Source organism: Salmo salar, chromosome 04 (genome assembly GCF_965601325.2).
Source record: "Salmo salar chromosome 04, fSalSal1, whole genome shotgun sequence".
Classification (NCBI taxonomy): domain Eukaryota; kingdom Metazoa; phylum Chordata; class Actinopteri; order Salmoniformes; family Salmonidae; genus Salmo; species Salmo salar.
Genome location: NC_138294.1, coordinates 67,513,428 through 67,535,744, shown reverse-complemented (window position 1 = coordinate 67,535,744; position 22,317 = coordinate 67,513,428). Strand labels below are relative to the sequence as shown.

Sequence of the window (22,317 nt, the reverse complement as noted above, 5' to 3'; positions counted from 1 at the left end):
AGACTAAAATTATCATATATTTGATGCTCGAATGGTCAACATTTTTGCAAATGCCTTGCTATGGAGTGTTGCGCTAAAAGCTTAACACCCCCACCAGTAAATAGATTAGAACAGGTAAATTAGTCTGCACTATCCCACCCTGGGAGAAAAAGATTAATTATTAGCATATGAAGTAAAACTTTGATGGAGAGATTTGCATGCATTCTTTTGAAAAGAAAGGAAGACTGCTCTGGCAAAAGTCTGTTTGAAAACACTTGGAATGACTCATATACAGTATAACTGTATTTGTGAAATCCTTTGTTTGTGTTTGGTATACGCTGAGGATTTAACTTCATTTTAAACAACTGTGAAATTGTATAAAATAGTCCCATGCCACAGTATAATTTGAAATATGTTTGAGTGTGTTGTACATTTGTCAAATTACTAGCATGGACTATTGCCTTTGTAGTTTAAACATGTGTTCAGCGGTATTGGCTAAATGAGCTAAATGCTTGATCAGTTCTTAAAACTACAACAGAAGCTCATAGCATTTATTATTCAGAAAAACATATTTTTGAAAATGTATTATATGCTATTGATGCGCTTGTGCATATATTTTGTTTATTATATTTTTATCAATATAAAAATGTCAAAGTACTCCAACAGACTTACAAACTAAATTTGTACAGTAGGCTTATCTATGTCCATAGACTGTTATGCCAATGAAACATGAAAAATAAGAATTGTGCAAAAGGGGAAATAGTATGTTGTTTTTAATGTTAACCATTAGTGGATTTCCAGTTTTGATTGAATAATGTCAAAAGGTCAGTGCACCTCACGTGGTGTTCTGTGACCTAATGACCATACCTGCGTTCAACACGAAAACATGTAATGCAACCACACAGTTTCTAAAGGTTCAATTAAACGGGAACAGTGCTGTTCTGAAGGACCACTTTGGTTGGGTTGTGGGATCTAAAATGCACCGCTGCCCTTTAAAACGTCACTCATTGCTAAAAGGACACACCCGCCAAACGTAGAGAACGTACCTCAAAGTATGTTCAAGAACGTTGAACGTTTTGGGGAAATGTGTAAAAGTCGTTACGCAAAGTAGCAAACGTTCGATCGAACTGAACGCACCCCTGGCTACGTTCGCCGCGGGAAATCTGTTAACGCAAGCTAACTAGTAACCCACATTATTCATAGAATGTTATATTATCATAGCTAGCTAGTGCAATTGAAATGTTCAATCATCTTTCGACAACATTATGTCAGGAAATGGACTGTGGACCAGAATTCAGCAGTTTTTGGATTCCCACGAGCGGCTAATGTTTACTCAGGTAAACAGATGGATGGGAGGCTGCCTATTGCCAGCAGCGAGTTAATGTTCGCTAGTTAACCTAACGTTACATGTGATGTCAACATTTTAACACAACTATTATTTGCTCAACTTTACACCATCATATTAATAGGGATGTTTCATAAACCAAAATGTATTGCTAACTGGTTACAATGTATACATTTTTGAGCATAATTTGCTCATTTGCTAGCTAGCTAACTAGCCAAGACACTATGCTGCAGCCTCGCGAACTTGAACCTGTCACGCAAAATTATTTTTGCTTCGCGTCCCACCTTGCAGAATTTCGTTTCAACTTACTAGCTATCTAACTAAGATATAAAACGGTGTTTTGGCAAGACTGTTTCTTTGTGCCCCTCTGCAAACAAATTTAAAAAGGTTTGAAAATTTTTTGGTAAGTGTTATCAATGTTGTTAACTTTTCTATATCCTTGTCAGAGCCCTTTCCAGCAGATGCAGGACCTCTTGGGCGATGGCGGATCAAGAAGGAAGTGATCCAACCTGGAGAAGGCCCACCAGTGCCAAGAGATTCATCTGTGTCAAGTACCCTCTAAAAATACTCCTATCTTTAGGATGCCTTACAATGTAAAGTATATGTATTGCATATTTATTGGGACATAATGCAATCGATTATATGTATCAACATTACACCATAGTGGGACACCACCATTTTTTCTTATAACATTTCCCATTTGTACACCTGCTAATATTCCTTCAGTTAATTTCTCAGGATTTCTTGAGTACTCTGACTGACCGTTTGAGACCACCAGCCACCTGCAATACCCTCGAATGATGAAGCTTGGAAGAGGTAAGGTATAGCCTACTCTTTAGGTAACTGGTTTTCATATGTGGCTTCATAAACAACTAATACACACTCCTTACCTTACAGACGTGACTCTATGTGGCCTGGAGCTGGGTATTCTGACCATGAGGAAGGGAGAGTTTTCTCTTCCTGCCTGCGTATGCGAATGGAGAGATGGGCTGCCCTCCACTCATCCCTCCTGTAGCCACTGTGCTCTACGAGGTGCAGGTCCTCGATTTCCTTGACTCAGCCCAAGTGGATGAGTTCTTCGTGGATGAGTTCTTCGCAATGAGGAGACTAGGGGCCTTATTCAGTCAGGGCTGTATCTAGGGATGGGCAATATCGCCAATTTTATTAGAAATGTTTCTAATTTATGGGTGATTCACCATATACCTAGATATTTAAAAATGTTTCTCTAAATAAGCTTTGTTGTACAATTATAGGTCAAATACCAAATTTATACCAAGGCTAAATTGAAGCCTTCCACAACCATAACTCACTAATAATGTAATTATTTTTTCAAAATAGTTTAACCTGCTTTTCTGCAATAATCACTGATCTGGCATTCAAGTTTCTCAGATGAAAATGCCCTTTTTGTTACAAATTTAACCAGAACCATGTGTAATTGCACATTCACTAATAATGAGTAACTTCTTGTAGCAGTCATTATAGAAAATTAACACAGGTCTCATAAACAGTCACTCGAACACAAGCCCACATGCAGGGATGCAAGCTAGTCACCTTTCGGTTAAATTCGCAGTTTTGAATTCAAAATAGGTGACCTATGTGATTCGTGTAGATCCGATGAGAAATGTTTGGGAGGGAGGGGGGCTTTGGATCACACTACTAGCTGTAAGCGAACGAGTGATGCGCGTTTGGGGCAATACTGGCTGTATCCAAGGCTCAGCCAATTGTTCACATAACAGCAGAATGCAGCACGCTACTGAAGAGAGAAGAGACAACCAATTTGCTAGTTACAGCATCAGTGCGTGCTCTGGAAAGACAGCAGAGAGTAGAAAGGCAGTTTGCCATTGACAGCAGCGCGTCTCCTGAACGATAACGGAGAGGTAGGTGAAAAGCCTGACCACGGAGACGGGGGTGAGAAGGTGATAAAGCGTAGTTCATGAGCTGTAACCGAAAAACAACTGGTATTTGGACAGTTTGAGGTGAGGGAGAAAGTGTGGTGGAACAAGTACTAGTATTAGCATTGTTAAGTAACGCTATCTTGCTAGCTGGATCAAATTCTCCGTTAGCTAGCCCGAGAAATGTTGAGCAACATTAGCCAACTTAACTGATCAAATAATTGAGTTTATGGTGTGAAAATGAGCTGGTCAATAAAGTCAGACAGCTAACGTTACAACATCAGATGAGCTTACATTAGTGACCTAACCAATTCGCTATAGTATTAATTTAACTGGTATAACGTTACGACTCCTTGCTGTTCCTCAAGCTATAACGCGTTAGTTGCTTACTGGACCCTGGCAATCTGTGTGAAATGTTAACTAGCAAACGAACTAACTACTATCTGTGAACTATTGTTTTCCCTCTACAATATGTGGTTACCAGGGCCGCATCATTCTTGTTTCTCACTTCATTCACTTCGCAGATGGTGTTAAAGCACTCCGAACCAGTGATAGTGGTCCAAAGCCACTGCTCCTGTGTTGCAGGAAGTGCTCTGTGCAATCATCTGGTGGCCCTTCTTTACCAGACAGCCCACTACTCTCAACTAAACATTCCTGCTGCACAGACACAGAACAGCATTGGCACAAGCCAAGAACACTTGTGAGTCTTATCAATATCCATAAAAAATGCACCTGAAAAATATTGAGCCTATGTAACAGTAAATCGTTGTTAATTAGGGTGTGAAACCAGGTCCGGTTGATGGGATAGAGTTCCGTAAACCTACTAACTTGTGTGCTGATGGAATAAGGTAAGTTGGAGGTTCCTAGAATGGAAACATTTTAGAAACCATTTTCTTGTGATTGTATCCAGATGATAATGACAAATGTTTGGGAAAAGCCTGGGGGTAAATATATAATCTATAAATCTGTATATTTTAATTCATTTTATTTGAACTTTCGGGCTTGTGCTGTTTCTGGAAAAGTTACATGAGTCTTTGTCATAGTAATCTCTCCAACCTGATGTTAAGGTTTTAAAATGTTTTGCAGAAGTTCTCTCTACAAAGCACTCAATGGATACATGCCAACTTTTCTCCACTTACTGCCCCTCTTGTGACAACAATGGAAATGTCAGCTGACGTGCCCCTGGTTGAGTCCGCCTTTGGGCCAGTGCAAGCCGGCAGTGTTCTGTCCTATCAGCTTCCACAGCCAAAGACCCGTGAAATTGTGAAGATTGCCGATGCCACTTCTCCACCAATACTTCCATTAGATGGCTACAGGCTTCAGGCTTCCCAGTGTGCTTACGTCCTTAGCCATCAGGAGCAGTTCCACCTCAAGGCATTAGAGACAACCTACGAGATGTCACACAAAGTCGAGGTTGCTACAAGGGAGCAGAGCAGCAGCCCGGAATGGCATCAGCTCAGGAAAATGAGAATAACATCCTCTCGTTTCCAAGAGGTTTGCCATGTCCGGGGAGACTTCAGCTGACCACCTAGCTGAGCGGATGTTCAAGGGATCTGGTATGCAGACCATGGAGATGAAGAGGGGGCTAGCCATGGAGCCAGTGGCTGTACAGGAGTACTGCACACTGAAGAATGTTAACTTCTTTCCGTGTGGCTTCGTAGTGCACCCGGATGCTCTGTGGTTAGGATCCTCTCCAGATGGAATCATATTTGTGAGACCACACTTTGGACTCTTAGAGGTCAAGTGCCCAAATGTACCAAGTTATGTTGACTGCCCTTACCTGAAGATACAGAATGGAGAGCTGAAGTTGAAGAGATCTCATGCTTACTACTGGCAGGTGCAAGGTCAAATCCTTATCACAGGTTGTAGGTGGTGTGACTTTGTCATCTGTGCACAGGAGGACATCCTAGTTGAAAGGATATATACAGATCTACAGGTTTCAAAAACTATAAGAGAGAAGGTTGACCACTTTTATTTTTACCACTACTTGCAGAAGTGTCTATCTCGCAACTGAATGGGTGCCAAGTTCAGTGGTTTTATGAAAAATAAGTATTGATGTTCTCGTGAAGAAATCTACAGTAGAATAGATTTGTTTAAAAATATATATATATTTCAGCAAATGTTCAACAGTTCAGTTAATCAATTACACATCTCTAACATTGTATTCAATCTTGCATTCTGGCTATTCTGTGTTTTACTTGATTTCTTTCCCCCACCCCTGTTACTCATTGCCTAATTAAAGCCAATACAAGCTCCACACAAACTGATATTCACTACAACACAAATGATTAGTACATGTCGTAGATAAACAAATTATTATTTTGCTAAGAGCAAATAAACACATTTACACTGGCTTGGCCCATGCTCTGGACCGGATCAGAGATGGCACAGTCCACAGGCAGCGCACCTTGTTCTTCATCCCCCTCAGTCGGAGCAGGAGGTTTCAGTCATCTTCCCCAAACACCAGGTCTCTTTTGAATGTGCCAGTTCCACGCGAAGACAGTAGGAACAACACCTCTTTTTAGGTATTGTCGCCCCCCAATTCTTCCCGCAACAAAGTGACTTTCGACGAAATGTGTACTACACACCTTTTCTGTAATGAAACAGAAAAGGTGTTTGGTGACAGCAAAATTGTCTCGACGTACTGCCACCAACCACCTTTTTCTGAGCTCTACATCGACCGGGAAACGATGGAAGCTCACAATACCATTAAATTTGAAAGAAACTGAACACAGAGGCACTGAACATTTACATTTAAGTCATTTAGCAGACGCTCTGGACTTACAAATTGGTGGATTCACCTTATGATATCCAGTGGAACAACCATTTTACAATAGTGCATCTAAATCTTTAGGGGGGGGGGGGTTAGAAGGATTACTTTATCCTATCCTAGGTATTCCTTAAAGAGGTGGGGTTTCAGGTGTCTCCGGAAGGTGGTGATTGACTCCGCTGTCCTGGCGTCGTGAGAGAGCTTGTTCCACCATTGGGGTGCCAGAGCAGCGAACAGTTTTGACTGGACTGAGCGGGAACTGTGCTTCCGCAGAGGTAGGGGGGCCAGAAGTGGATGAACGCAGTGCCCTTGTTTGGGTGTAGGGCCTGATCAGAGCCTGAAGGTACGGAGGTGCCGTTCCCTTCACAGCTCCGTAGGCAAGCACCATGGTCTTGTAGCGGATGCGAGCTTCAACAGGAAGCCAGCGGAGGAGCGGGGTGACGTGAACAATGTTCATTAGCACCTCCTCGCGGGGCTGTAATTTAAACGTAGTCATTGCGAACTATTTCAGTCAGAAATGCATCGACGATAGCTAGTAAGCTAATGATAAAAACAATAGCAGAACACGCTCCGGAAGTCATCAACCCGATCGGAAGTAAATTAGAACGTTGGAGGCGGTATAATGCATAAAGTTGAACTTGACAGTACAACTTGTGTGCGAGTGAGGGGGGATAATTCAATTTTTTTTACCCGGTGAACGTTATTTTTGCACACGTGTAGCCTTGTGCACTTGATCGATGTCTACTATAGTGGCCACTATAATAGAGCAAAAATAGAATGCCTGTTTGTTTCATTCTATTTCTACTTTAAGATGTTTTTTCCCCAAGTGCAATATTTAGATGTGTGTGGTCACAAGCGTTCTATTATAAAGGCTGTCATGGCTAACTGCAATATTAGTGTATTGTTTTTTTCTCAAGACATTGAGTGTCATTTGCAGTAAAGTCTAGGCAACAAATAACATTAGATTGCGTTCTTTACATTTTTTACCTGTGAGTTTATTTCACATTAACCACTTTAAAAAAATGACACACAGACTGAGCATGTACATCATATATTCTTTGTTGTTTAATTAGTTAAAACCTGCATTTCCCCCTAGCAGGGATTTTTTTGCATGTTTCGGTGCAAATAAAAAAAAGTGTCACCTTTTTGGGTGCTCACCAGTTTGCATCCCTGCACATGCTAGTGAGTAGCCAGCTAATCTTTATATTTCAAGTTTAGCATACTTGTATCCATTTGCTAGCTAACAAGGTAGCTTTACAGTTTCATTATTATGAACACACCCTTCTGTCTGTCTCCAATTGTTTGAACGGCATGTTAGCTGGTCCACTGTTCAGATGTTGAAATCAAGTAGCCTACCTTATTTCTGAAAATGAGAACAAGTTGCCAATTCCTTATATAATTAGGTTTTAGGCTCATTGCACATTTATAAAACACAGACTAGACAGCTAGTATAATAGTCTTTGGCTAAAATTCTATGCCGCGCACAACAAACTGAGCATTAATTTACCAGAATCTATGTTTATTGATACTCCTGTTTTAATAGTGTCTGCTCTGCACACAATTTGAGGAGTTGAGACATGAAAAAGGGTATTGTTAGAAAGGTTATCTTCTCCTCTATTACAGTAAAATAATGTCTCAATGTATTTCAGTGTCCATATGACCCATTCTGTTGGACCAAACCAGAAATGCAAATAGCGAGTTGAAAATACTTGTCAGAGAGTTAGAAGTGATCTTAGGAAAAGAGACAAGACTAAAAAGACAACATGAGAACAAGTCGACATAAACGCTCATTAAAAAAAATATATATATCTATATATCGCCGAGCCCTAGCTGTATATCATTACTCGACTCAGACAAAACTAGTTAGAGTTCCCTCAAGGTTAATGGTGATAACCTCCAGGACCAGGATGTTGTTGTAACAGAGAATGTCAACCTACCTTATTAAATACAGTGGAAGGAGCTGAGATATGTTAGGGGGTTGAATAAAGCCATTTTCTACTTGGACTGAAGTGACTATTTCTGGTCATGCTTCTCACTACTATCTGGGGATTAGTTGTAATTTTGTTGGCTCCCTCTCCCCTGTTTTTACCTTTCCTAAACCCCTCTCTCCCTCCAGGAGGAGCAGAACACTGTTCCTCTGTCCACGCTCTTCAATGTGGTCGACACATTGCTTCGAGGATGCCAAAGATCGCTACAAACAGGTAGTATCAGAAAAACAAGTTTTATGTCCTAAATGTTATGTCGTCTAATGAGCCCCTTGATTTTAGTTTCAGCATTATTTTATGATGAAGGATTACTTCAAGTGTATGTGAATGAATGAGAGGAATGATTGTGATGTTATGCTGGATCCCTCTCATAAGTATTGAGTTTTTTGTAGATTTTATTTTATTGTCAGAAACTCACTGTCATGTGTAATATTTGACAAGCACACTGTTGTGTGAGTGCGTGTAGTGTGTGCACGCCCTACTGTGTCCGCACGCAAGTGTGCATGTGATATATAAATAAATACATCAAATAACTCTTTCTACATATGACCTCTCCATGTGTCTGGTCAGGCGGTGACTCTGCTGGGGAATCGGGAGATGGAGGAGAAGAGGAGCATCGCAGCGGTGCAGCTGCCCATCTACCTCACCCTGTCCCTGACCCAGCTCCGTCTGGACAGGCCCCTGAAAGCCCTGGAGTACGGCCACAAGGCTATGGAGATCGACCCCACCAACACCAAGGCCCTCTTCCACTGTGGTCAGGTCAGGTCAGACCCTCAGGGTGGGGGAAGTCATATTCTTGTCAATAAGCTGGGTTCGTGTGTGTGTGTGCCTACAGTATATGTACTTGTTTTTGGCATCATAGTTTGTGCTATGGATATTAAATATAGGTGAGCAGACGGATCTGACGGCAGACATAAATGTTCTTTAAAAAATACTTTTACAGGTTGTGCATTTGCTAGGACCATATGTTTTATGAAGATTTACCCATTTACTAGCATCTTAAAATGATTCTAAAGCGTACATCTTCCCATTTTCATACATTTGAGATTTGCATGTTTGGTGATGGCTCACTTGTTGAAAGAATCACAGTCACAGATGTTTTAACCAGAGGGTTTTCCTCAGGCCTATTTGGAGTTGTTTGACTATGAGAAAGCCCAGGATTACCACAGGATGTCTCAGGCCAACAAACCATTCGACATCGACATCAACAATCTCCTGAGGAAGCTTGCCATGTAAGATAATATTTCTGACATTCATTGTTTATTCATTGACGTTCATTGATTATTTCCCAAGTGACACATTGTTTCAACTACATTATTGTTATTTGTGCAGATGCTACAAGGACTATTTGGACAAAGAGAAAGAAATGTGCTTCAAGATGTGTGCAGACTTTGTGAAGAAGTGATGGTAAGGCTATACAAAGTTGAGGCAAGCGAATAAAATATATACTGAACAAAAATATAAACGCAACATGAAACAATTTCAATGTTTTTACTGAGTTACAGTTCATATAAGGAAATAAGTCCATTGATATAAATTCATTATTCTCTAATCTATGGATTTCACATGACTGGGCAGGGGTGCAGGCATGGGTGGGCCTTGAAGGGCATAGGCCCACCCACTGGGGAGCAAGGCCCAGCCAATCAGAATGATTTCCCCCCCAGAAAAGGGCTTTATTAAAGACAGAAATAATCCTCATGCTGTTTAATCAGCTTCTTGATATGCCACACCTGTCAGGTAGATGGATTATCTTGGCAAAGGAGAAATGTTCACTAACAGAAACTGGATATATTTTGAGAGAAATAAGCTTTTTATGCGTATGCAGCATATCTGGGATTTTTTTTATTTCAGCTCATGAAACATGGGACCAACACTTTACATGTTGCATTGATATTTTTCTTCAGTGTATAAAGAAATACAATTTGAACCCCTTATAAAAATACTGACCAGCCTTACAACCAGTGGGGTAGTGGAGGGTATATGCCACATAGCCACTTATTTTTCGTTGAGAATTGCGTATATTGACTTCTTAATCCCCATGATGCGTCTTAAAGTAGTGTAGTAGAGGTATACGCCATATCATTTAATAAGGCTGATGGAACAGATCAGAATGTTTAGTTTAAACTGTTGATAAACTAATATTTCTTCACATTTTAGACATAACAATGTGCACACTGCAGTAGGCCTATGCCTGAATGTTCCAAAATGCAAATTGCAGTAAAACACCTTTCTAGAATGTGCACCGCACATGCGAGCGGTTTCATGGACAGAGATGGAAATATCTGTTAGAAATGTAGAAAGAGGGGAGATCTAAACATGCAACAACTATCATGGGTTGATAATATGACTAGGATAATTTGTATTTTGCTGCTAGACAATGAAAGAAAGAAAACTAATAGAAAAGGAGAAAGCAAATGAGGAAGTCCCACCATAGAAACGTGGAGGAAATTGTTTTACAAAAAACAATTTCCTCCACGTTTCTATGGTGGGATTTTGGCTATAGGCTACTTTGAAGCAAGATAAGACATGCCTCATAATATGAAGTAAAACGTCCAAGTTTCAAGCAATTAAGGAACAGGAAAAATATAGCGACGTTAATGATAGGCCTAACTGTACTCTGGTAGATGGAAAGGCTTTCCCAATAACCTTCTCAATTAAATGTTAACCTGTTTGGGCTAGGGGGCAGTACTGAGAATTTTGGAAAAAATATGTGCCCATTTTTAACTGCCTCCTACACCAACTCAGAAGCTAGAATATGCATATTATTGTTCACCCTAAAGTTTCTAAAACTGTTTGAATGGTGTCTGTGAGTATAACAGAACTCCTATGGCAGGCTAAAACCTGACAAGGTTTCATGCAGGAAGTGGCCTGTCTGACAAGGAGTCGTGCGTCTTGCATCTGTTTATTGAAGAGTAAGGATCTTAGCTGTAACGTGACAATTCCCAGGGCTCCAATAGGCTCTCAGAACCCGGGAAAAACCTGAACGATGACGAGGCAGCCTCTGGCTGAAACAGATTATCGCCTTATCCAAGTGGCCGATCAGAGGACCATTGAATGAGGCGCGTGCACGATTCGCCCCCGTGGAGAAATTTCATTCGGCTGTTTAGCTTATTGCAGATTCCCGGTCGGAATATTATCGCTTTTCTACGAGATAAATGGCATAAAAATTGGTTTTAAACAGCGGTTGACATGCTTCGAAGTACGGTAATGGAATATTTAGACATTTTTTGTCACGCCATGCGCCATGCGTGCGACCGTTATTTACCATTCGTATAGTGTCTAGAACGCACGAACAAAACAGAGGATATTTGGATATAACGATGGATTATTTGGGACCAAACCTACATTTGTTATTGAAGTAGAAGTCCTGGGAGTGCATTCTGACGAAGAACAGGAAAGGTAAGAACATTTTTCTTATAGGAAATAGGATTTTGGTGAAGGCTAATCTTGCCGGGTGTCTAAATAGCTAGCCGTGATGGCTGGGCTATGTACTTAGAATATTGCAAAATGTGCTTAATCCGAAAAGCTATTTTAAAATCGGACATATCGAGTGCATAGAGGAGTAATGTATCTATAATTCTTAAAATAATTGTTATGCTTTTTGTGAACGTTTATCGTGAGTAATTTAGCTAACTGTTAGTAAATTCCCCGGAAGTTTGCGGGGGGTATGCTTTTTCTGAACGTCACATGCTAATGTAAAAAGCTGTTTTTTTATATAAATATGAACTTGATTGAACAGACATGCATGTATTGTATAACATAATGTCCTAGGTGTGTCATCTGATGAAGATCATAAAAGGTTAGTGCTGCATTTAGCTGTGGTTTGGGTTTTTGTGACATTATATGCTAGCTTGAAAAATGGGTGTCTGATTATTTCTGGCTGGGCACTCTCCTGACATAATCTAATGTTTTGCTTTCGTTGTAAAGCCTTTTTGAAATCGGACAGTGTGGTTAGATTAAGGAGAGTCTTGTCTTTAAATAGCTGTAAAATAGTCATATGTTTGAGAAATTGAAGTAATAGTATTTCAAACGATTCAAAAATCGCGCCACTGAATTCAGGTGGCTGTTACGTAGGTGGGACGAATTCGTCCCGCCTTGCCCATAGAGGTTGCCTACCTGGCAGAATGACATGATTATTTGCTTCAATCCAATGGCCATTTGTTTTGTAAACTCCATCTCGTGCTACAGAAACACCACTAACCAAACAGTGCTAGGTGCCTGTGCACTTGAATTAAAGGGTAACTACACTCAAATAAAAATGTCTTACATTTTTCCAGACCTCAAAAGTGGTCTCCTGTTGTGGTTTAAGCATTGTTATGGACTTATAACGTACAATTTGGGGGGGGGGGGTTTCTATAAAAAAGTGACTTTGAGAACAAAAACCTGATTTCTGACTCAGTTGACAGACTCATTTATCTGTTTCAATAGTAGGCCTACTATTAGCCTACTTGCACAGTACAACTTGGGTTGGCCTGACTGTGAAAGACCAATATGGGATTCATATTTTTAGGTAATTCAGAGTGTATGCCACTGTTTCTCATATCATTTTTCACACAGGTCGCCTTTCCTTTGCCGAGTGGGCCGTTTGGGACATTTTTGGAAAAATTAAGAGTATACCCACTTCTCTAGGCACCACTACACCACCAACACCTAGCGACCTTACCAAGAGATTTTAGCCTTTTGTTATAATGGTTTTAGAATGACAGTCACAAGGACCACAGTTTGAAAGCCTGTCCCAGCTGAGTTTTAGGCACAGTTAATTGCCTAAAACTTTGCTAGTTGAAATACACTCAGTGGCTGTTTATTAGGTACACCACCCCGTTCACGGAAATGGTTCGCCCCTACAGACTGTGTCACGTGGCCGTGGCTTGCTATATAAAGCAGGCAGACAGGCATCGAGGCATTCTGTTACTATTCGATTGAACGTTAGAATAGGAAAAATATATGACCTAAGCAACTTTAAATGTGTTGTGGGCTAAAACAGCTCATTGTTGAGAGGTCGAAGGAGAATGGCAAGAATTGTGCAAGCTAATAGGCAGGCCACAAACAGGCAAATAAGGGCGCATTACAAAAGTGGTGTACAGAACGGCATTTTGGAACGCACAACTCGCCAGTCCTTGTCACAGATGGGCTATTGCAGCAGACGACCACACCGGGTTCCACTCCTATCATCTAAAAACAAGAAGCGGCTTCAGTGGGCGATCACCAACATTGGACAATTTAGGAGTGGAAAAACCTTACCTGGTCCGACGAATCCCAGTTCCTGTTGCGTCCCGGTTCCAGCATTACAGGCTTATGTCATGCTGATGGCAGAGTCAGGATTTGGCATAAGCAGCAGGAGTCCATGGCCCCATCCTGCCTGGTTCAGCGGTACAGGCTGGTGGCGGTGGTGTAATGGTGTAGGGAATGTTTTCCTGGCTCACGTTAGGTTTCCATGCCCCAAAGAATTTCCGACTGTTCTGGAGGCAAAGGGGGGTACAACTCAGTACTAGTCGGTTGTACCGAATAAACTAGCCAACGAGTGTATATACTTAAGTAATCAGACCTGTTCTTACTATGACGAACTGCTTCACTTTCTATTCAGCTTGAATTATTCATTTTAACAAATATTTTTAGACAGGCAAGCACACAGATTTTCTTCAGGAAATGTACCTTTTCTAGTTTAGTCATATTTATCTTACCTTAGAAGTTACTTTGCAGGCTGACATCTATTGAGTTGCAATGTCCCATAAATGAAATGCCCATATCAATTTGAAGTATCTACAAAACAAGTTTTGCAGCCACATAATCCCAAAGGAAGTCTATGAAAATTACTGTTCGTGTTTCACAAATGATTATTTTGATTCGCATGATTTGATTCACCATGATTTAACCACATCCCAACTACACTCAACGCAACAAGCAACAATTTCAAAGATTTTACTGAGTTACAGTTCACATATGGAAGTCCGTCAATTGAAATAAATTAATTAGGCCCTAATCTATGGATTTCACATGACTGGGAATACAAATATGCGTCTGTTGGTCACAGATACCTTAAAAGGGTAGGGGCGTGGATCAGAAAACCAGTCAGTATCTGGTGTGAGCACGATATGCCTCATGCAGCACAACACATATCCTTCGCATAGAGGTGATCAGGCTGTTGATTGTGGCCTGTGGAATGTTGTCCCACTCGTCTTCAATGGCCGTGTGAAGTTTCTGGATATTGGCTGGAACTGGAACACTCTGTCGTACACGTTGATCCAGAGCATCCCAAACATGTCTGAGTATGCAGGCTATGGAAGAGCTGGGACATTTTCAGTTTCCAGGAATTGTGTACAGATCCTTGCGTGCATTATCATGCTGAAACATGAGGTGATGGCGGCAGATGAATGGCATGACAATGGGCCTCAGGATCTTGTCACGGTATCTCTGTGTATTCAAATTGCCATCGATAAAATGCAGTTGTGTTCGTTGTCCATAGCTTATGTCTGCCCATACCATAACCCCACCATGGGGCACTCTGTTCACAACGTTAACATCAGCAAACCGCTTGCCCACACAACGCCATACACACTACACTGTCTGCCATCTGTCCAGTACTGTTGAAACAGGGATAAATCTGTGAAGAGCACACTTCTCCAGCGTGCCAGTGGCCGTCAAAGGTGAACATTTGCCCACAGAAGTCCATTGCGCATAAATGCATTTCCAACACCATTTGAAAAATTCTTGCATAATTAATTTTGCCAACACGGAGAGCCCACCTTGTCTAGTGTATTTTGTTTTGTCGACATTTGGAACGTTTACGGACACGTTTTCTGTTTACATCAGACCTGTTGTGACTTTTCTTTATCCGACATGAACTTTACTCACATAAAAAGGCTGGATGGTAACCTTGTATTTCTGTGCTAGCCACAGGAGGGCGCCGTATGAACAGATTCAAAGCATTGATTGATGTTTGCCACATACATTGCTAACTATCTGTATCCAGTTCACATAGTTGCCCCATTTCACTTTGTCTTAATAAGAGACGCAGTGCCATCAGTGCCCATCTAAGACAATTCAATCATCTAGCATATTTGTATAGTCGTGTTTTCATGTGAATTGGAAGATGCAACAACACTGGCAGCTCACAGAGATATTGCAGTCATCTGTTCCCAAAGGGATGACCGACCGAAACTTGAGTGTGATTTGTCAGAACCTGTTTTTTCCAGAGGTACATAAATATTTGCTTATGCAAGGGTCCAAACTCCAGACTCTCATCTTCAAGTGGCAGCGCTCTCTCAAGATCAAAAGCTTCTGAGTGTAATTTGGGAATCATGTTGCCTACATGCTCTGGGTGTTCTACAGAGCTTTAGGACACTCCAGTTCTGCTGAGGTATCCTCCCTGTATCACAAGGTGGGATCTGCCCTTTTTGCCTGACAGGAGAGATAGAGTGAGAGGAGCAATGTCTGGAGCAAAATTTTGGACTCACATTCTGTTGCAGGTGATGGTGTAAGGAGAACTTAAAGTCAACACCGAAGACTGACACAAGCCTTACTACATAAGGCTTACTACGTAATCCTTCTAACCCCCCCCCCCCCCTTAAAAGATTTAGATGCACTATTGTAAAGTGGTTGTTCCACTGGATATCATAAGGTGAATGCACCATTTTGTAAGTCGCTCTGGATAAGAGCGTCTGCTAAATGACTTAAATGTAAATGTACATTATGTAAATATATTCACTTTGATTTCAAGAGTTTTTGGTCATTATGTACCAACATTTACAAAGCTATTCTGTACACTAAATCCAACTGCAGTTGGGACACAGTGAAATGTCTTAATAATGAAAAATGTGTTTGTTCATCTTGTTATAATATTTTCAAGGGCCATTGTTGTTTATTGAGATATATTCAAGAAGTAAAGCCTCTCCAAAACATACCATTGTCTTGTCTGAATAAACATATTCTCCAGTGATTCAAACAAGTTTCAGATAAAGCATTCCTGGCGAAACCTGTATTGAAGGACATTTCATTGAAGCCAGTTGGAATACCATAACATGCTGGTTTTACAAGGCAGAGTTGATATACTTCTCTTTGTTTAAATCTCTTGATACCATTGACAAACTCTTTAACTAGCAACAGACATCAAAATTGTTAAGGCTTTAAAAACAACTTGAATAAAAGCAGCAGTTGGAAACTGGACGTAGCTACTCCAAACTTTTAGAATTGTTGTAATCCATTAGATATTGACTGAACTATTGCACATAAAAACACCGGGTGTATTTGCATATATTAACACATTAACATAAAAGGGTGGAACAGGGCTGCAACCACCAAACACCTGCTCTGTTTACCCAAACAGCACTCACCTGCTCTGTCTACCCAAACAGCACTCACCTGCTCTGTCTACCCAAACAGCACTCACCTGCTCTGTCTACCCAAACAGCACTCACCTGCTCTGTCTACCTTACCAGCACTCACCTGCTCTGTCTACCCAAACAGCACTCACCTGCTCTGTCTACCCTACCAGCACTCACCTGCTCTGTCTACCCTACCAGCACTCACCTGCTCTGTCTACCCAAACAGCACTCACCTGCTCTGTCTACCTTACCAGCACTCACCTGCTCTGTCTACCCTACCAGCACTCACCTGCTCTGTCTACCCAAACAGCACTCACCTGCTCTGTCTACCCAGACAGCACTCACCTGCTCTGTCTACCCTACCAGCACTCACCTGCTCTGTCTACCCTACCAGCACTCACCTGCTCTGTCTACCCTACCAGCACTCACCTGCTCTGTCTACCAAAACAGCACTCACCTGCTCTGTCTACCTTACCAGCACTCACCTGCTCTGTCTACCCTACCAGCACTCACCTGCTCTGTCTACCCTACCAGCACTCACCTGCTCTGTCTACCCTACCAGCACTCACCTGCTCTGTCTACCCTACCAGCACTCACCTGCTCTGTCTACCCTACCAGCACTCACCTGCTCTGTCTACCTTACCAGCACTCACCTGCTCTGTCTACCCTACCAGCACTCACCTGCTCTGTCTACCTTACCAGCACTCACCTGCTCTGTCTACCCTACCAGCACTCACCTGCTCTGTCTACCCTACCAGCACTCACCTGCTCTGTCTACCTTACCAGCACTCACCTGCTCTGTCTACTCTACCAGCTCTCACCTGCTCTGTCTACTCTACCAGCACTCACCTGCTCTGTCTACCTTACCAGCACTCACCTGCTCTGTCTACCCTACCAGCACTCACCTTCTCTGTCTACCCTACCAGCACTCACCTTCTCTGTCTACCCTACCAGCACTCACCTTCTCTGTCTACCCTACCAGCACTCACCTGCTCTGTCTACCCTACCAGCACTCACCTGCTCTGTCTACCTTACCAGCACTCACCTGCTCTGTCTACCTTACCAGCACTCACCTGCTCTGTCTACCCTATCAGCACTCACCTGCTCTGTCTACCCTACCAGCACTCACCTGCTCTGTCTACCTTACCAGCACTCACCTGCTCTGTCTACCTTACCAGCACTCACCTGCTCTGTCTACCCTATCAGCACTCACCTGCTCTGTCTACCCTACCAGCACTCACCTGCTCTGTCTACCTTACCAGCACTCACCTGCTCTGTCTACCTTACCAGCACTCACCTGCTCTGTCTACCCTACCATCACTCACCTGCTCTGTCTACTCTACCAGCACTCAAATGGTCTGTCTATTCTACCAGCTCTCACCTGCTCTGTCTACTCTACCAGCACTCACCTGGTCTGTCTACCCTACCAGCACTCACCTGCTCTGTCTACCCTACCATCACTCACCTGCTCTGTCTACTCTACCAGCACTCACCTGCTCTGTCTACTCTACCATCACTCACCTGCTCTGTCTACTCTTCCAGCACTCACCTGCTCTGTCTACCTTACCAGCACTCACCTGCTCTGTCTACCCTACCAGCACTCACCTGCTCTGTCTACCCTACCAGCTCTCACCTGCTCTGTCTACTCTACCAGCACTCACCTGCTCTGGCTACCCTACCAGCACTCACCTGCTCTGTCTACTCTACCAGCTCTCACCTGCTCTGTCTACCTTACCAGCACTCACCTGCTCTGTCTACCCTACCAGCACTCACCTGCTCTGTCTACCTTACCAGCACTCACCTGCTCTGTCTACCTTACCAGCACTCACCTGCTCTGTCTACCCTACCAGCACTCACCTGCACTGTCTATACTGCTTCATTTTTTACTGTTGTCACGTTTCTCTTGCATAATTCAACAAGTCTGTCAATAGCAGATACCCTTGATTAAAAATCAACATGCTTGTACATCAAAATAAAGTTATATTTCTTCTTTGTTGTGATATAAGTGTCAAGAGTGTGTTAAATCCCTTATGAAGCTTTACCGTTCTTAGAAATGCAACAGGAAAGATGATGTATTCCATTGAGCCCATTTCAGCAATTACCGGGTTCATGACAGTTCATTGCAAACATTTCCGTGGTGGTAACGTTAACAGGAAAAAACGACAGGCAAAAGCAAGAGTATAAAAGAGTCAAATTGAAGCAGTCAATCCAGTGAGATTTAAGTGACAAGTGTATTTTCCACCCCTCAAACACAGGAAATAGATGGCTGAAAAAGACAGATCCTCAGGTGGGAGGGGCATGGGCGTTGCTGTTTCCGCTGCACCAGGAGTAGCTTTTAGGAGTTGTTCAGTAAATGAATGTTAAAATGATAGATTTTCTGTTTCATTATGCAGACAGCAATATTAAATAAATCTCTTTGGTTATGACCATATTTGAATCCTATGCCTAGCATTATGGTTTCAGAAGCCATAATCGAGGAATTGCTTCAATCTGACTATAATTTACTTGTCGGCCTATTTCTAAATTCATATCAGGTTTTGGAAAGAGCTGTGAGCTTGATTTGACGGTGGTCCGGTGGATATTTTTCTTTTAACACTGACCAACCTAAAGAGCCTAGGTGGTTCTTCGAGGTAAGATGTGCGTGCAGTGTAGAGTGGAAGCCATGTCTACGGTTATTTAGCCCTTCACCTTACCAAATCCTATAGCCTAGGGCTACCTTTCACTAGGACCGCTTTTACTACCTCCACTTCCTGCCACACAGTTTTGCCTTGGCGGTGCCCACTCCCCAAGTACTGAGGAATTCAATGGCGGAACTTGAAAGGTGCATCTGAATGGTCTAAGTGGTTCCTACCTTCATCTTGTTTCCTTTATTTATGCTGGTGTGAAAGAACTGGACAAGTGAAAGTAAATTCCTGTAGGGTGTCTGTCATATTGATTTTACCTGTGTTTTCAGATGTGTGTAGATGGGGTAGGAAAGAAGGGGAAGAAGCCAAATTAGACCCGAGATCTATCCTAAATGTTCACCTGTTCTGCTTAGCTGACTGTGGGGCATGCTTGCCGGGTACTCTGCAGACAATGTGGTTTCCGCCTACCATCATTGTCCAGGAGTGAGCCTGCCATGTGTGTTTAGCGAGTGTGCCTCACCAAAGAGCATTGTCGGAGAACCTCAGCGTAACAGTGTTTGGCTTTTAACCACAAGTGAGGCAGAGAAACTCTCCCACCCGGTGTTTGTTTAAAGTGGTAGATGATCACGAGATAGCTTGCTCATTATAGCGGACCCAGAGCCATTCCAATTACTCTGTATTATGATTGGAAGGGAAACCATGTTTTTACTGCTAAAGGAGTTAGTCAATTTAGTCTAATAGGCTAGAGGCACTCATTTTTCAATGTCTAGGTCTATAGTCATTGGTGCAGGTTGGAGGCAACCCATTATTATGTACTGGCTGTGGTTACTGATTTTCTGTAAACCCGATTTGCCATGGCCAAAGACATTTGCAGGTTTTTTTTCACATAGCTGCTGCCTACGTACCTGCTGCTCAGTGTTACACTGCAGCTTCCCCCTCTTTGATCAGCAATGAACACTTTGTCTGGTGCAGCCTACAAACTTCATGTTGTACACAAAAGACATGGTCAACATGTTTGTACAAACTCTCAGATAGTTTTTTGCCCCAATGCAATACTCAAGTGGGGAGTTACATGCAGCTATCTAGGCAGCATATCAAACACAAGCAAGCAACCTCACAATCTAATTAGCAATTTAATGTTATTTTTTTCATCATCATTGCAAACATTGGCTAAAAACGATATGTTACTTATCCCTTTCTCTATAAAATGTCTTGCACATTTAGTTTTTAATCACGTTATACAATTATTTTGGGTTTCCACCCTGTAACACGTGATTGGAGTTGTCATTTCATACAAGCGCATTTTTGTCTACTTTCACACTCCTTGCCGCCTCTCCTCAATTACCTTTGACTTTTTCAAAAAGAGGCCAGAGAGGATGGAGGAGAGAGAGAGAGGACACAGGAGTTGAGCAAATCTAATTGATGAAATAGGGTGGGAAGATCGTGTGGAGAGCAGCAACTCTCCTCTGACTGTTACATCCACAACAACACTAACTACAATTAGATCTTTCCCAGCGGAGAACACCTGACCTGACAGAAAAACAAGCCGGTAAGTTGTGTATGCCTATCTGTTCAATAAGAAAGGCTTATTTTTGTTTTCTGTTGCAAAACGTTTTAAAACATGTTTTGATGGGATTGAATATGGCTAAAAGGTCATGCTTTGCAAATCATTTTCAGGCTTTATCACATCTAGGTTTTAACTTGGTTCATTTTCTATCATTACTTGGTACTACAGTTCACCTTTCTCTAGGTTTTCAGGCCTTTTCAATGGTGTGGCCCACACCCAGTGCAGTTGCCTCCTTCCTTTTTTAACATTTCCATTTACAGGGCACAATTAATTTGTTTTTATTGTTTTTCCATAGTATTCAATCGAGCATATTTATATTTCGTACATTGTCAATATCAATGACAATCTCAGAGCCTATCATAAGTATTCACTGTCACGACTTCAGCCGAAGTCGGTTCCTCTCCTTGTTCACTCGGCGGTCGGCGTCGCCGGTCTACTAGCCATCGCCGATCCACTTTTCATTTTCCATTTGTTTTGTCTTTGTTTCTACACACCTGTTTTTCATTCCCCTAATTATTGTTTGGGTATTTAACCCTCTGTTTCCCCTATGGTGTTGTGCGGGATTGTTTTATGTCATGTTCGGTATGTTGGTGACTGGTTATTTCGACGGATGCTGTTTTTTGCCCGTGCGTAAAACTTGATGTTTGTGTTTGGGCAAGTGTAGATTTTTACCTTGCACCATTCATTATTCTAAGTAAAGTTACATTGCTCCCAATTCTCTGCTCTCCTGCGCCTGACTGCATACACCAGCTACACCCACCATTATGACATACACCCCCTTTGATTTCTTACCATTTTGTGTTAAAGTGGGTTTCAAATGGATTTAATTGTCTTTTTTTTGTCTACGATCTACACAAAATACTAATGTCAAAGTGGAATGAAAATGAATATATCATTTTTAAGATTAATAAAAAGTAAAACACTAATATACCTTGATTAGATAAGTATTCACCCCCCTGAGTCAGTACGTGTTAAACACCGCTGGCAGTGATTACAGATGTAGATTGATGAGAAAAAAAAACGTAACAAAATGTGAAAAAAGTCGAGGGTCTGAATACATTCTGAATGTACAGTGCATTCGTGAAAGTATTCAGACTTTTTCCACATTTTGTTATGTTACAGCCTTACTCTAAAATTGATTAAATTGTTGTTATTTTTTTCTCAATCTACATACAATACCCCATAATGACAAAGCAAAACAGATTTTTAGAACTGTTTGCAAATGTATTAAAAATAAAAAATGTATCACATTTACATAAGTATTCAGACCCTTTATTCAGTGCTTTGTTGAAGCACATTTGGCAGCGATTACAGCCTCAAGTCTTCTTGGGTATGACGCTACAAGCTTGGCACACCTGTATTTGGGTAGTGGCCACTGCTGCAGACATTTTTTGGTACCCTTCCCCAGATCTGTGTCTCAACACAATCCTGTCTCGGAGTTCTACGGACAATTCCTTCAACCTCATGGCTTGATTTTTGCTCTGACATGTACTGTCAAATGTGGGAACTTATATAGACAGGTGTGTGCCTTTCCAAATCATGTCCAATCAATTGAATTTACCACCGGTGGACTTCAATCAAGTTGTAGAAACAACTTGAAGATGATCAATGGAAACAGGATGGACCTGAGCTCAATTTCGAGTCTCATAGCAAAGTGTCTGAATACTTATGTAGATAAGGTATTTCAGTTTATTTTTTATTTTTTTTATACATTAGCAAAAATGTCTGTTTGCTCTGTCGTTATGGGGTATTGTGTGTAGATTGATGAGGATTTAAAAAAAATTTGAATCCATTTTAGAATAAGGCTGTAACGTAACAAAATGTGGAAAAAGGG

The 22,317-nt window shown here is 41.7% G+C and overlaps 1 protein-coding gene and 1 long non-coding RNA gene across 2 annotated transcripts; both read left to right on the top strand.

Annotated features, from left to right (window-relative positions):
• Positions 1-1,077: 1,077 nt before the first annotated feature.
• Positions 1,078-7,107, top strand: LOC106603628 (uncharacterized). Its single transcript, XR_001328462.3, has 6 exons — positions 1,078-1,316; positions 1,771-2,140; positions 2,222-2,356; positions 3,741-3,916; positions 3,994-4,064; positions 4,303-7,107. It is a non-coding gene; the product is annotated as an uncharacterized LOC106603628 (long non-coding RNA).
• A 780-nt stretch (positions 7,108-7,887) lies between these two features.
• LOC106603627 (inactive peptidyl-prolyl cis-trans isomerase FKBP6) lies at positions 7,888-10,385 on the top strand. The gene is made up of 3 exons (XM_082974673.1): positions 7,888-8,187; positions 8,542-9,203; positions 9,304-10,385. The coding sequence occupies exons 1-2, from the start codon at positions 8,140-8,142 to the stop codon at positions 8,860-8,862; spliced, it is 369 nt and encodes a 122-aa protein (XP_082830799.1). The 5' UTR covers positions 7,888-8,139; the 3' UTR covers positions 8,863-9,203; positions 9,304-10,385.
• Positions 10,386-22,317: the final 11,932 nt, after the last annotated feature.